Raw genomic sequence first — 13,957 nt, 5'->3', positions numbered from 1 at the left:
TATTTTTGGACTGTGGGAGGAAACCGGAGAACCCGGAGAACACCCCCACACACACAGGGGCCACTGCCGTGTGGCCAGAGTCCACTCACCTGCCTACGAAATGTGTTATGGCACAAGATATAACACGAAAATCTAAACTACAAAGGTAGAATAAATGGCTTTGTCTACATTTGGCCTTAAACTCACCAAAGAGATGCAATCATGGAACTGGAGTAGTTTGTTCTAAACCCCTAAAGCACTTTTTTCAGGTTAAAACTAGTGTATATGGTTATCTAGTAATGTTATTAAGTGATCCAGGTCCAACTCTTGGTAGTTTTGTGTTAAAATAAGTGTATGTACCGCCTTCTCTGGATAAACACCTCCCATTACATTAGAATTTTCGTCTTAGCTGCCTCATCCCGGTGCTTCGTCACCAACCGTCCTCCTCTGGCCCCACACAGGGGGTCGGAATGTATACGCAGCACTTCTATTTCTGGCGGATGCGGCAGCAGAGCCGCATAAATTCAGCAGAATTCAGCACGAGCAGGAGAGGAAGTAGGAAAATGAAACATCCGGTTTAGTTCTGGTGCGAGAAGTACCCCCAAAAAACCGAGTGTGATGACTCCAGCTGTGCAGGCGTGCAGAAGCACGTGTGTCCGAGCTGTGGATCCATTCTGCAACCAGTGTTTTTACCCGGCAACACCAAATACTGTTCTCTGATTGGTTAATAGGTTGCTAATTCGAGACAGATGTATGAATGAACTACGCACAGCAATCTGCCTTCGCATCAACGATTCATAGATTACTCATTTATGTGCAGTGACTTTTATCACTTATCAGCGTGAGAACTGTCACGTGTGAGCGTGTGAACTCATTGAAATGCGTGTGATGGAGAGCTCTGCTCACTCGCCCACAACGTACAGACTTTGGATGATAACTGCTGGCTACACCGGCTCCTCAACACACCTGGAAGGGAAGTGTGAGGTGAGGGATATTCACAGCTGCAACATAAATATGACACGCTGTACTGACCCTGCGCCCATTTCGCCACAATTTCGATGGTTGCTGTGGCCACGCCCCTTTTAAACCTGAGAGACCTATAGATAACTTCTCATCTTTGATGTGTCTCGTACAAATTGGGGCATTTTTTTTATGTTAATGTTGCACGATTAACGATGAGTGTTTTCATTTTTATGAAACTGCCAATCGCCAAGATGGACGCCAAATTGAAAGTAGCCGACTTCCTGTTGAGTTGAGGCAATGAAATTTGGTGCCACTGGGTTCCAGCTTTGGGGACATTTTATAACCTTAACTCATAACATTTTTCATGTTCTGTTTCAGTTCTGATTTGGATGCAAATTTTGGTCCAATTCCAGGGGTAGGGTCGTCGCACCGCTGTGTGAGTGCTCAGGCCCTAATTATTATTTTTTACATAAACAGCAGAAGAGGTGGGAAATGATGGGACCCATAATTAGGGTTCAAGGAGACAATTCACTTTGAATATATGTGAATAGTCTGAGTGTTTTTTTGTGTATCGCAGTATGCATGAATTAAGAGATAATAGCAACATCTGACCTTTTCACCAAAGATCCTCTGACAGATGCCGTTCTTTGCCAGCTTCTCCTTCACCTGCCGGGTCAGCTCAATGGTGTCCACCTCTCGATACATGTACATCTCATACTGCTCTGGAGTCAGTGGCGGGACGGTGGGCTTGAGGGCACGAGGGATGTACGCCGGGTAGTAGGACAGGCGTCCTGTGCCGGGTCCTGGAGACTCGCCGCTGACTGATGTGTCCGACTCCACCTTTACCTCCACCGGCCTGCTGAGCACCAGCTCGTCCTCGGCGGCAGAGGCCTCCTCACTGTTGGGGAGACACTCTCCGTTCTCCAGACGGGGCCATGGCCGGGGCAACGCAGAGGGCCCAGAGGAGGAGGAAGACAAGGAGGGAGAGACTGAATTGAAGGGTCGGGAGCTGCCTCCGATACTGAGGCCCAGCGAGCTCCGCTCCTGTGACCAGTGCTGATCAAAGTAGGTGCCCGCTTCTCCGATCTCCGACTTGACTTTACGAATGATGTTCTGGACAAAAGCGGCCGGGGAGAGCACACTGAGAGGTGTTTGCGGGCTGCTGATGGTGTTAGCCATACACACGGAAACACAGCCCCCTTCCTCCTGTTTGATGGAGACTGGTAAAGACAGGCTCCTGGAGCGCTCCGGGGGTCCTAGATGTTCCATTTGTGCTCCTGAACTGGCAGTGGAAGCTCTCCCACAGGCCTCCATCTCCATCAGGGCCTGCTGCTGGGCCTCCATCTCCCTCCTGGCCTGTTCTAGAATGCTCTTTATGGTTTCATCTGAGCTGCTGCCTGCTCCATTACTGCTTCTGCCTGATGAGCTGTTCAGAGATGACTTGCAATCACCTGAACAAGAAAGAGCCACAAATTGACAGTGATAAACAACTCAGAAATCACTTTTCCACATTATATGCATTTAATTGCTGAGCCCTATTTCCAGAAAAGTTCAGGCACTCTATAAAATTGCAATAAAAGCGAAAATCTGTCATTTCTTGAATTACTCTAACCTTTTATTTAACATATAAAAGTACAAAGTTAGTGTGTGCAGGCAGGAAATGGGTCGTGCTTTGCTATTTTGTAAGAAACGTCTTGAGAGAATTATCAGGTTAGGTTTGTGCATTATGCTAAATATGCATGGTGGATTAGTGGTTAACACTGTTGCCTCACAGCAAGAAGGTGGTGGGTTTGATTTGTCTGTTAAATAAAGGTTTGAGTGAATGACCGACTGATATATTTGAGTATTTATTGCGTTCTTAGAAAGCCTCCTAACTTTTGTAGCAGGTGAGTAAAATGTTTCATAAAAATATTCATTATCGTTGGTAATTTAAACATAAATCAATCAGCATGTCTTTCAGCGATGACTTATGACTCGCAGCTCCATCCTCACCTCCCCTCTGGGACTGGATCTCCTTCTTGGCCTGCTCCAGGATATTCCTTATGGCTTCGTCTGACCCAGTTTCAGGAGTTCGGATGCGCGGAGTGATGCTCCCTGCCACAGAGGGTAACAGAAAGAGATAGAGACAGAGGGAGGGGAGAGAGGAGGAGAGGGGGGTGAGTGGGATGGTTGATCAGAGAGCAGTTCCAAAGCTTTGCTTTTGACTGGTAGATCAATGGCTGCCTTTGAGCGCGTGCTGTCTGAGGTTGCAGTATACGGGAAGCTCAACTTTCAAACGCTGCGAATCTAGGGAGAAAACAAAGTTTAAAAGTAACATGGCAGAGGAAGCCGTGAAGAAGTCACGGATGAGGTCCAAGAAGATTAGACGATTCAAAACGTACACAGGTCCATGAGCAATTCTCAAAAGACCCTTTCTAAAACTACACGGTTCTTGTAAGGGTAGTTTAGGCCATCACCTTGTTTGCCAGGTTATTTAAAGCCTTACTGAACACACGAAACAAGGCTGCAGGATGAAGGTAATCTCTAAAACCCCCAGATTTGTATTTAATAAATGCAAAGATTCATGTTTTGACTGAATTTCCTAAAACAGCAGGGTGCTGTACTGCAACAAAATAACACATACTGGATTTTCTTAAAGTCAACGGCAAAGAAAATGGTGAAATGCATCATCATGACAGCTACATCAAAAACTTTCCATGTTTTAAACAGCAAGTAGTTATTTAAGGATTCACAGATGTAGACATGTATACAGGATTGGCATGTTTTCTGTACGTGCTTCCATACATAAGAACATTTTATTTCCCTTAAAGGTCCAGTGTGTGACAGAAACTCCATATACTATCCATAAGAATGTTTGAATAAATGAGAATAAGTCTTTTAAATGTACATGAGCAAAGGCCTTGCTTTACAGAAGCATCTTCTTTAAAATTGCCGTTTCCACTCACCTCTCTGGCGGACCTGGATGGTCCTAAGTGCCAAGATGTTCTGTTCATCAGAGAGGAACTGCTTCATCTTAATAAAAGGTTCTTTGCCTTTCACCGTCAGCTTCCTCCAGGGTTTGGGTCTCGCTAGGATCTCACTGACCGAGCCCTGAGAGAGGCCCAGCACATAGTGGCCAAACACACGCTGGCCAATGTTATGCTTGAGCAGCTGCTCCTTCACCTGGAAGGCAATCTCGGCCGTGTCCAGCTGGTCATCGTCTCCTGCCGTTGAGCTACCGCTTTCTGACTGGTCGCTGGGCAAACCCGCGTCGCCGCTGCCTGCTGCCGCAGACGCGTGGGTCGCTGACATGAGGGCAGCTTTGGCGGCGTAGAGGGCCGTGGGAAAAGCCATGAGGCCCTCCTTTTTAAAGTGTGGGGAAAGGAGCTGCTTGTGGAGGACGTGGTCCCCCGAGTGTCGGTCCAAGGAGCACGGCGACACGGAGAATGGACGCAGGAGGTCATGGCTGGAGGAGGAACCATCCAGGGTGGGGAGGCCTGGACTGGCGGAGCCACGGCCATCCACCTGAGAGGAGGACGAGTGGGAGCCTGGTGGTCTGCCTGTCTCCTTGACTGCATCATCAGACTGGTCATCATCTAGTGACAGAAAGCAAACTCTAATAGTAAACCTGGCTTATAACTCACAGGTCCAGTTTAGATTTAAAGATTTAAATGCACAGTAATGAATGGAATTTCATGATTCAGTTTTTTTTGTCTTAAATATGAATTGTGATTCAAGATGTTACTTCTTTACAATGTAGTTGCAACTTTTACCAGTTTACACATTTCATTTATAGAAACTAATAGAAAGTGCATCAAGATGCATCGATGACCGTTTTATAGACGAAAAGTGGCCCCTTAATCGAATCTACTTTGAAAAGTGACTCATATCTGATATCCACATTTACGCTGGTTAACTCTTGGGGACACAAACCAAGGAGTGGGCGGGGCTAATGACTTGAAAATGAATAGTAGGCCCGAAAACAAATGAAAGTGGTGTTAATTAGAAATTTAGAAATCCTGAAAAAGCTTGAATCCTCGGCATGAGTCTGCTGGTTTGAGTCATGTGATTGAAGATAGTGTAGCCTTTACTGCTTTAGCAATGCTAAAGGTAATCAGCTATGCTATGCTAACCGGCCTGATCACCAACTCTTCAAAACCAACTTCACAGCCGTACCAAATCTAAGTGGACAGAATTGCAGCAATTGTTTGTGAAGTTTTAATTATGGACAAGTGTTAAAACTCCTTATGTCTGGCATTAAATGGGTCATGTTTCGTTTAAAGAGGAAAAAAAGGAGTGAATCCCCACTGAATAAAGACATCAAGCCTGATTTCCACATAAGGAGATTTGGTTTGGGGTGGTAGGATTTTTTATTTAGTTTTCTTATTTTTTTATTTATTTTTATTGCAGAATGAAAGACTTAGGCTACCAATAATACACAAATTGTATATTGTGGATTGCACAATTGAATCAGAATTGAAATTGATTTAGTGTGTGTCACATCTACTCAAAGAGAGTTCTTGCTGGCAAATAACTTCAAAACAAGCTGTGCTGAAATAACGTTTGTTTTTTTTAATCAAAGGATCCATTTTTATTTTCCATTTGTGTGTCGTTTCTAGAATTGACCACCGTCAGAAAGCCATTTGACAAAACTCACAAACTCTTAAAACTCCACAACCTTGAGATATAAACTATTTAAACAGACTGGAGAGAAACAGACAGAGAATGAAACATGACAGATATTTATTTTACCATTGCTGTGCAAAATTCGAGCCTTCTCCATCAGGTACTTGTGAGATGGAAGAAACGCCTCTTTATCCAGTAAAAGAGCCTCTGCAGCCTTGGCAGACTCCTATACACACACACACACACACAACGCACACAAAAGCTGTTAATGGTCATTAATGGTTTACTGTAGCTTTACATATCGCTATTATTGTTGTTGTTTACCTGAGACGAGCTGCCATTAGCTGAGGCCAGCTTCATTACCCTTAGGATACTACAGACAGAACACACACACACACACACACACAGAGACTCAAGGCTTTTGAATTTAAATTCACATCGTTATGAATGAACGTCACATTCCGCGTGCCCCAAATTACTCACCTGAGTTCAGTTTTAATCTCTTCATAATCAATCTGGGATTGCAGTTTAGCTTCTAATCTCTGAAACGGAAAAAAAACCCAGAAACATTCAGCGTTAATTGTCGGAGCCACTGAGGGCTGAGTGACTGCTCGTCGCGTTCTCTCACTTGTCATGTGTCGCAGCCTCTCACCTCAATAGCTTCTGTCTTGTATGCCAACTGGCGCTCCAGCTCCAGGATCTGATTGGCCGACGTCTCCTGAACTTCCTGCAGTGTGAACTGCAGCCGCTGAATGTTCTCAAGGAGCCGGAGGATTTCGCGGTCTTTAGCCAGCAAGGCGGCCTCCAACTGTGATGGTAACACCTCGCCCTTTGCATTCTTCTCCTGACACACACACACACACACACACACACACACACACACACACAGAGAAGTGAAGAGAGAAGTGAGGAGGTGAGAGAATGTTTGAGGACAGCCAGCGAATTACTGCGTCTGTGAGCGGCGCTGATGTTATTCAGGCAGACGGGAAGTGAGAGATTTGAACTTTTGCAAAGATGATAAGGTAACACTATTTTAATTAATGTCAATGGATCTGATAATGACCTATCTGGAACAATACTTCCATACCAATTAAAAACTATATGACACTTCTCTTCACAGGTTTGTCTGCCAAAGTTAAGATAACGTTTTTAAAGCCTTTGTCCATAACTAAAAGACTGAATTAGTCCAGATCTGGCAGATGTGGCTCGCATTGTTGGCACTCCTGGTTGTTTTTTTCAGGTCCGAAGTAATGTTTTGGCGTTGGAGCGAGAATGGAAAAGTGTCTTACTTAAACACTTAAAAACATCCAAGAGGAGAAAATACGACGCATATCCGACAGAATCGTAAGACTGCGTATCTCAGTCTTGGATTCACGGCGAATGTGGCCGGAGATGAAGACGACAGACTTCTGTGTGTGGACAGAGACACTCCAGTCACGTCAGTAAGCCACTCGACTTTTTCAAGAAGAAACTTTTTGAATGCCGTAAAAGCAGGAAAAATGGGGTCCGGAATTTTTTTTTCCTTCAAAGGGGGGCCCAACAGAAAAGGTTTGAGAACCACTGGGTTAATTGGGAACTTTAAACTGACCATAGGTATGTTATCCCTGTAATAGACGGCCAACCTGTCCAGGATGTACCCTGCCTTTCACCCTGTGTCAGATAAGCAGCCTTGTCAGTGACATGCACCCTATAGATGCCTCTCCTGTGACCACATGAGACCTGATCTGGCTCCCCCTGCTGTTAATTCAAACACGCGCTGATGTCATGACGACAAAATTATGTTATTGAAGTGTCTGACTGTACAGAAGTGTTTGTGTGTTCATCTGTGTGTTTGCATGAGTGACAGGACCAGAGAGAGACAAAGAAACACTCAGGAGAAGCTTGACTCAAAGCTCTACTCACGCTGCTGCAACATGAAATTGTGAAGCTCAAAAGTTAATAGTGTGAATTAGTGTATGAGCACTGAATATGTTAAAATCCTGATCCTTCCTGAGGACGGTTGTGTACATGCATGAACAGGAATGCAGCCACGTGTCCTCAAACCACCTCCTAACCAGGGTCTTGTGATCGGATCAAGACGGATTTCTACTATCTACCGTCAGGATATATGTTTTTATAGTGTCCAAAGCACCTTCTGAGTAAATACTGTATTTCACTGGAGGAGTACGTATTACACACAGGACACCACATCATCCTTACCCTGCGTGTGCCCTCTGTTGGATGGCAGGTCCCCGTGCTGGCACTATGGCTGCTGGCTAACTGCTCCTTTAGCCTCTCCACTTCCCTCTGAGCCATTTCCGCTCTCTGTGCACAAAAATGGAATCACAGTGTTACAATTTCCAAACACCAGCCACATCAATTGGCTAATGAGATGATCAAGGTGAGCGCTTATACTGTACATTAATCAAAGGAGGCGCCTGTGCACGGGAAATTCAGAGCCGAGCGGGAAAAAAAACAGAGCGCAGACAAGCGCAGCCGCCGGTTTATTCTGCTGAGGGTGCTGCTTAGTCGGCCCACTTTATTCCCAAAAACTGTTTACCTGCTCTGTCACACCCAGTCTGCTAATTAATGATTCGTTTTGAGGACATTTATCTAGGAGCTGCTGGCAGACATCAGCGGAGTGAGGCAAAGAGAGAGAGAAGCAGAGGGGAGAAGAAAGGAGCAGAGGAGAAGAGGTATCACCAGGATAGGAAGCAATCAAGGCAATGAGATAACTAAGAACCCCGGCGTTCGACGCTCCAGCATCAATCGCGCACGGTAGCCTCCTGTTCTCTGCTGAGTGGAGCCATGCTGCCATAGCGTGCCCAGCGACAGGGGATCAAGTTTACACTCACTAATCACACATTCATTGGAGGGAGGTGTGAGGGGGAGGAAGTGGGAAGAGGAGGGGTGGGTGGGGGGGGGTGCACAGGACGGAGAGAGTCTAATTAAAGCCAAGGCTTGATTACAGGAGTGATTACCTCAGCGAAGGAGCATCTCAATCAGAGAGAGGTGCAGGAGGCGACTGTACTCACCTGGTTTGCTTTCTCAAGATTTGCCATGATGGCGTCGACCTCCACTGCCCTGGAACACACACACACAGACACACGCAGGGTTAGTGAGAGGAAACACTCACGACTCTCCAGTGACCAACACACACATACACACAGGTCCATTACTGCTGCCGCACATCTCTTTAATTACATCATTCATCCTAAAATGAAGTTCACACATGACCGCCGCTTTAATGGCGTACTTTAAACGCTCCGAGACACACGGCCATTTTTATTTCCTCAACGTATACAGGAACATTCACATGTAACTAAAGCAGTCAGCCGTGACGTATATGAGTATATGATACCAAATGCAGAGAAAGAAACAGCTAAATATTTGTTTGCTAAGGGACACTGGAGCTCTACAGCAGCAGTTTTTTGTTGTCTCTGAGCAGCTGTTATTTTAGCGTTGCCACTATATACGTATAACATGTATATAATTAGAACATGCTTGGTCACTACATTGTAATACTACAAGAAACAAAAGCCATTATATTTAAGCAACGTTTTGCTAACGTTTTCACATTAGCAATGTCATTTCACTTCCCACCTTTATTTAAACAGGCAGCAAATACTAAACACTAGCTCATCATCGCTAGACAACACCGCCACCCGTTTCTTCCTAACCCCCTGGGACCTCTACAAATGAGCAGCTACTGTCACCTAGCAATGATCAAAACACTGAGTAACGCCGTAATCCCGTAATCCCAGTCAGAAGACAGTGTGACAAGTGAAAGACTGCTGCAGTACGCCTGTAGCGCGGATAACGTTGCGGTGACCGATATGATAAACTCACACGCATGCAACTGAGCGTGTAGCTTAGCCTGTAGCCGGCTAACGCTAATGCTAAACGACAAAACAAGCACACAAAAGGCAGTTTTACGGTTTGTAAAAATTGTAATATACGTATTGTTGGCACTGCTCCTTCCTTTAGGTGAAGTTTGGTGCTGTGTGCTGCTTTATATTGCTACTTTCAACCGTAAAAGAAGAAGAAGAACTACTTTCGTTGTAGCTGCTGAGCGAGTAGTCCTTCTTCTACGGTTGAAAGTACGTCACTGGGTGTGCCTGGACTAGGAGGCGCTGCTGTTTAGAGGAGTAGTGAAATTCGCCAGTGACGTTATTAGTCAACGGAAGTGCATTTCCGCATCATAGAGCTCAGGAAAACAATCAAACCCCAGTGGCAGAACTGATTGTTATGGACTATGGCTTCATAGACGAGGTAATGACGCAGATACACATAAAAACGCAGCATTAATTGGCACTTCCGGGCTATAGCCTCTTTAAATACTGTCATCTGTAATAAGAAAGAGTCACTAAGTTCACTAAAGCACTCAAAACATTTTGGTCTCATATATTTTAAAGTTCTGTTCATCAACTGTATCTTTAATGTGCCATTAACACCCACCTTGTATGTAAACCTCTGACGTACTTTAACCATTGACATGATCTCTACTCTAAGTTATTATTATTATTATTATTATTATTATAATCTCCAGGTCTTTATTCGTAGCTGTGCTCATTCATTGTTTGGGACAAAAAGAAAAAGCCCACTGCACATGCTCACACTGATTTTGTTTCCTCAGAAATCTTCTGCGGTTGAACTCCTGCTTTACTTCCCTCCACAGATCTAACAATTAGAGTCGTCTAATTTAAACAGAGACTCAGCGGGATTATTCATGAGGTGTGTTTGAAGTTCAACAGTTTCAATTTGCACACATGGGACCAGGTTTTCAAAAGGTAGATATGGATACGGAATTAACGAGGACGCTGTGATTGATTTACATACGCGCGGAGTTTCAGGACACAGCAGTCCTTTAAACCAAAGGAACAAAAATCTTCAATGAAAATATCGCTTACAAATCACAAATATATCACTTATTTTTTTTGCCCTGATTCACATTAAACTGAGCCGAGCAGTCGCTAACTTTCATGTTTACTCCTGACTGTACAAACTGCCTTAAAGCTGCGGTACGTAACGTAAGGTGATGTCTTATTCTGCCTCTGAACAAAAAATGACGCTACATTTATTTGTAGTGATAACACACTAGCACTTTCAGCGCGTCCTTTGATACTTGGGCCAAAGAAGTCAGTTAAACTGGTCTTTGTTCACTCTGAAAGTGGGGAAAGTATTCCTTGAGATCCTCCTTGAGGCTTTAATTCTCAGGCCTCCTGGGTTAAATTTAGATTTTATGGCTGTAGAATTGTCAAAAAATGTTCAGTGAGTGAGTTCTTTTGGTTTCCTGAGACGCTGGGACCCTGACTCAGCACTGTTATGCACTCCATCAGACATCCGCCTTCAGTCCTCTAATATTTCTACAGTGATTTGTGGAATCAGTCTGACTCAGACTAAAAGGATTTGTGTCAGTGTTGTGTGTTGCAGTCCTGGTTTCAGTGGGTCTTGCTCGTGGCCCCATCCCATCAATAAGGCCAGGATATACGGCGCCCCGCTGACAGCAAACACTAACAGGTGTCACATCCACGTTTAATGAACTTGTGCAGTACGGAAAATGTTTTGTATTGATTACCTGCTGGACTACTCAAGCCAAAGCAGACAAATAGTCTTTCTTATCAACATTGAGGAAACGGTCAGTGAGAGTAATTGAGAGGAGCTCCGTGTTCGGAGGCTCAGGGTCAGGGACGGACGACTGCAGCTGGAGCTCTGGGGGTCAGCGGTGCTGTGACCACAGCGGCGCACACGCACAGGAAGTGACAAACTGCACAGCAGAGATGCTCTTTCAAAGCGGCTGCTGCACATGAAAGGTAAGCCCAAACTGAAAAAGGTGTCCAACCCGACAAAATGGATGGCAGTGGGTCTAGAAACATCAGTTCAATTGCACCATGGATTAAGCCTGGGAGGAAAATCCATTAGCAGCGGCTGACTGTGCTCTGGAGCACAACCCAAACAAAAGAGTGTTTGCTTTGAATGTCTATCGACATCCTTCATACAAGCTCAGATTCATTTCAGGCGTGCGGTGGATACATTGCGCTCAAAGACCAGGACAAGGTAGAGTGTTTTCTGAAGCAATCTTTAAATGGAGCAATTCTTCTTGAGGGCTGTCAAGGCCCAGCTGCCAGTGAAGGCAAACACAGACTTCTCTCATCGACCCGCATTAGTGGCTGAGTCACTCTCACTCGCAGCCTTTACAATGGCATTCCTCAGCTCCACACTGGACTGGAGTTTAAGCGGCAACATTAGGAAAAGCAGCTTCTGCACCTGAAGCTCTAGATGATGTTCTTCAAGCACCGAGGCCCTTGTTGTGTGTGTGTGTGGGTTATACTAGTTAAAAGCATAACAGGGTTTTGCAGGGACTTTATTAAGGCTATAAAATAACGGTGTGACAGCGCTGTGTGTGATAAAGTCTGAAGCAGACTCTTACTTCTTCGTCATCTCTTGGTCATATTTACACCGCAGGTCCAGCAGCTCTGTCTGTGCAGTGTTCAAAGCTGGGGAGACAGACGGGGGATGAATTCATTACAGAAAAATCACACCAACACAAACACTGACCTTTCGCTTACAGTACACGACTAAATTCATCTCCTAATTCAATCTCAGTACACACATATTTAGAATATTTCATTCGATTGAACTCACAAATTACTATATAAATAATATGCAAATATGCAAATATTGTATATAATTAATATTGCTTGTAATATTGTAAAACTATACACTTATTCACTCAAATTATGTAATTGTGAATCTATTACCACTAGGTGGCAGCAGCAGACGTTGGTGAGTTCATATTTAGTGGAGTGTACTGTATAGTGTGTTTGCACAAGGGTCATTGAATGCATGTCGTATCTGCTCCTCTACACTCTGCACCTTTAAACTAACTAACTTCATAGTCAAGCATGGCTGAGTTTGAGTGTCTTTTCCTTGTTTTGCATTTGAATTAGTTGAAAATCATCCTTTCATATCGTGTTATTATCACATGTAAGGACTATTATAATAGTTAGAGAATGAATTGGAAAGTGATATTACATTGTTCCATTTGTGTAAACAATGCGACAGTGTTTCAGCAGGGGGCGCTGTATTGCAATTAAACGCGTGCGGCCTGTTTAACAGGCTTAAATTAAATTCAACAGAGACTGTACGAGCCATTGTTTTTAAAGCACTCACATGAATGCAGGCCCTTGATCTTCTCCTCGGCCTCTGATAGTCTGTCAGCCAAACTAACGTCAGCGCTCTCCTCCTCTTCCTCCCTGAAAGAGACAACTCTGTTAGTTCCTTCACTGCGTCATGGCCACATGCTGAACGCTACGATCTGTGAAGGGAGCACGTCTTCATCAGGAGAAACTAAACACAAGAGGAACTCCGTTTTTTTTATTTGTGAAGGTGTGGAGCCATATTAGGGCTCACTGTTCTTCTCTGTTGAACATTGAATGACTATAAGAACAAAAATTCCTCATAATTCCAAACAGTTACTTATGAATATTTTGGGGGGAAATACCTGGGACAAACTGGTTAAGAGATATAAATGGAACATTGACTGGTTCTCACCCTCGGTCCTCAGCTTGGTCCTGATAGTTGGGCTGTGGGGAACCTGGGGCCCCAGGAGCGGGTGTGCTGTTGGGAGTCATCAGAGAGGATGGAGAGCTGGAGTGGGCGGCTTCACCAGGACTGTCCTCTGTGAGCCCTGCATGGCAGGAAAAAGTCAAAGCCAACTTTTTAGCCTCACATCCACAAGATAACAAAGTTTCCTGTGCTGCAACCGAGGCTGCTGATAAAGCCCCACTTTTTGAATCTTTTGTAACAACTATGGGCTTAAATATGAAACATCTTATTACCTTTACGGCCTTTTATCGCAGCTGCAACTATCAATAATTTCCATTAGCGATTACGCTGTGGTTTTCATGATTGTTTGTTTAAGCGGTAAGTGATTCCCAAACTCAAAAATAATCAAAGATATTAAATTGTATTCTGGGTTCTTTGGTAAACAAGTTCAAAGAAACCAGAAAATTAAAATCATATGAACGATCCTGGAAATTCAGAGAACAAATTTGTATTCAAAAAACAAAGTGCTTATTTTTTTATTTAACTTCATTTCGTCAGTAGTTGAGGAACCACTGCACTCCAACTTTTCTTTTACACTGGAACATTTAAATGAACCTCTGAGCACTCGTCGACATACACAGCAGCAGCAACTTCAGCCCTGCATTAAAGGAACATTAGCATTTAAGTAGAGTTGCTCTGTGGTGAAAGTGCTTTTGACCTGACCTGTCTTTTCAAGGCACTCCAAGTGTTTCTTCCAGTGCCCGCTGATCTCTCGTACCAGGGCCTCGCCGTCTGGGGCCGAACTCTGAAGCTGCTGTAGCCTTTCCTCCAGGGCGTGTGAGGCCTCCAGCACGGGAGCTGGATCTGTGGGGAGAAAAAAACA

The 13,957-nt window shown here is 44.4% G+C and overlaps 1 protein-coding gene across 2 annotated transcripts in view; it reads right to left on the bottom strand.

The window, feature by feature from the left end:
- cux2b (cut-like homeobox 2b) overlaps positions 1 to 13,957 on the bottom strand; it is a 101,411-nt gene that overhangs the window by 7,608 nt on the left and 79,846 nt on the right. For both annotated transcript variants that reach the window (XM_058635773.1, XM_058635775.1), the window contains exons 5-17: positions 13,798 to 13,938; positions 13,081 to 13,216; positions 12,700 to 12,782; positions 11,957 to 12,023; positions 8,562 to 8,610; positions 7,747 to 7,851; positions 6,200 to 6,391; positions 6,031 to 6,089; positions 5,872 to 5,920; positions 5,674 to 5,773; positions 3,888 to 4,517; positions 2,935 to 3,036; positions 1,555 to 2,393 (exon numbers count right to left, since the gene is read on the bottom strand). In XM_058635773.1, coding sequence (XP_058491756.1) covers positions 1,555 to 2,393; positions 2,935 to 3,036; positions 3,888 to 4,517; positions 5,674 to 5,773; positions 5,872 to 5,920; positions 6,031 to 6,089; positions 6,200 to 6,391; positions 7,747 to 7,851; positions 8,562 to 8,610; positions 11,957 to 12,023; positions 12,700 to 12,782; positions 13,081 to 13,216; positions 13,798 to 13,938 — 2,552 coding nt within the window. The remainder of the gene's footprint in view (positions 1 to 1,554; positions 2,394 to 2,934; positions 3,037 to 3,887; positions 4,518 to 5,673; positions 5,774 to 5,871; positions 5,921 to 6,030; positions 6,090 to 6,199; positions 6,392 to 7,746; positions 7,852 to 8,561; positions 8,611 to 11,956; positions 12,024 to 12,699; positions 12,783 to 13,080; positions 13,217 to 13,797; positions 13,939 to 13,957) is intronic.

The sequence above is a fragment of the Solea solea genome, chromosome 8, assembly GCF_958295425.1.
Source record: "Solea solea chromosome 8, fSolSol10.1, whole genome shotgun sequence".
NCBI lineage: Eukaryota > Metazoa > Chordata > Actinopteri > Pleuronectiformes > Soleidae > Solea > Solea solea.
The sequence above is the reverse complement of the archived record's forward strand: the minus strand, read 5'-3'. Positions and strand labels throughout refer to the sequence as shown.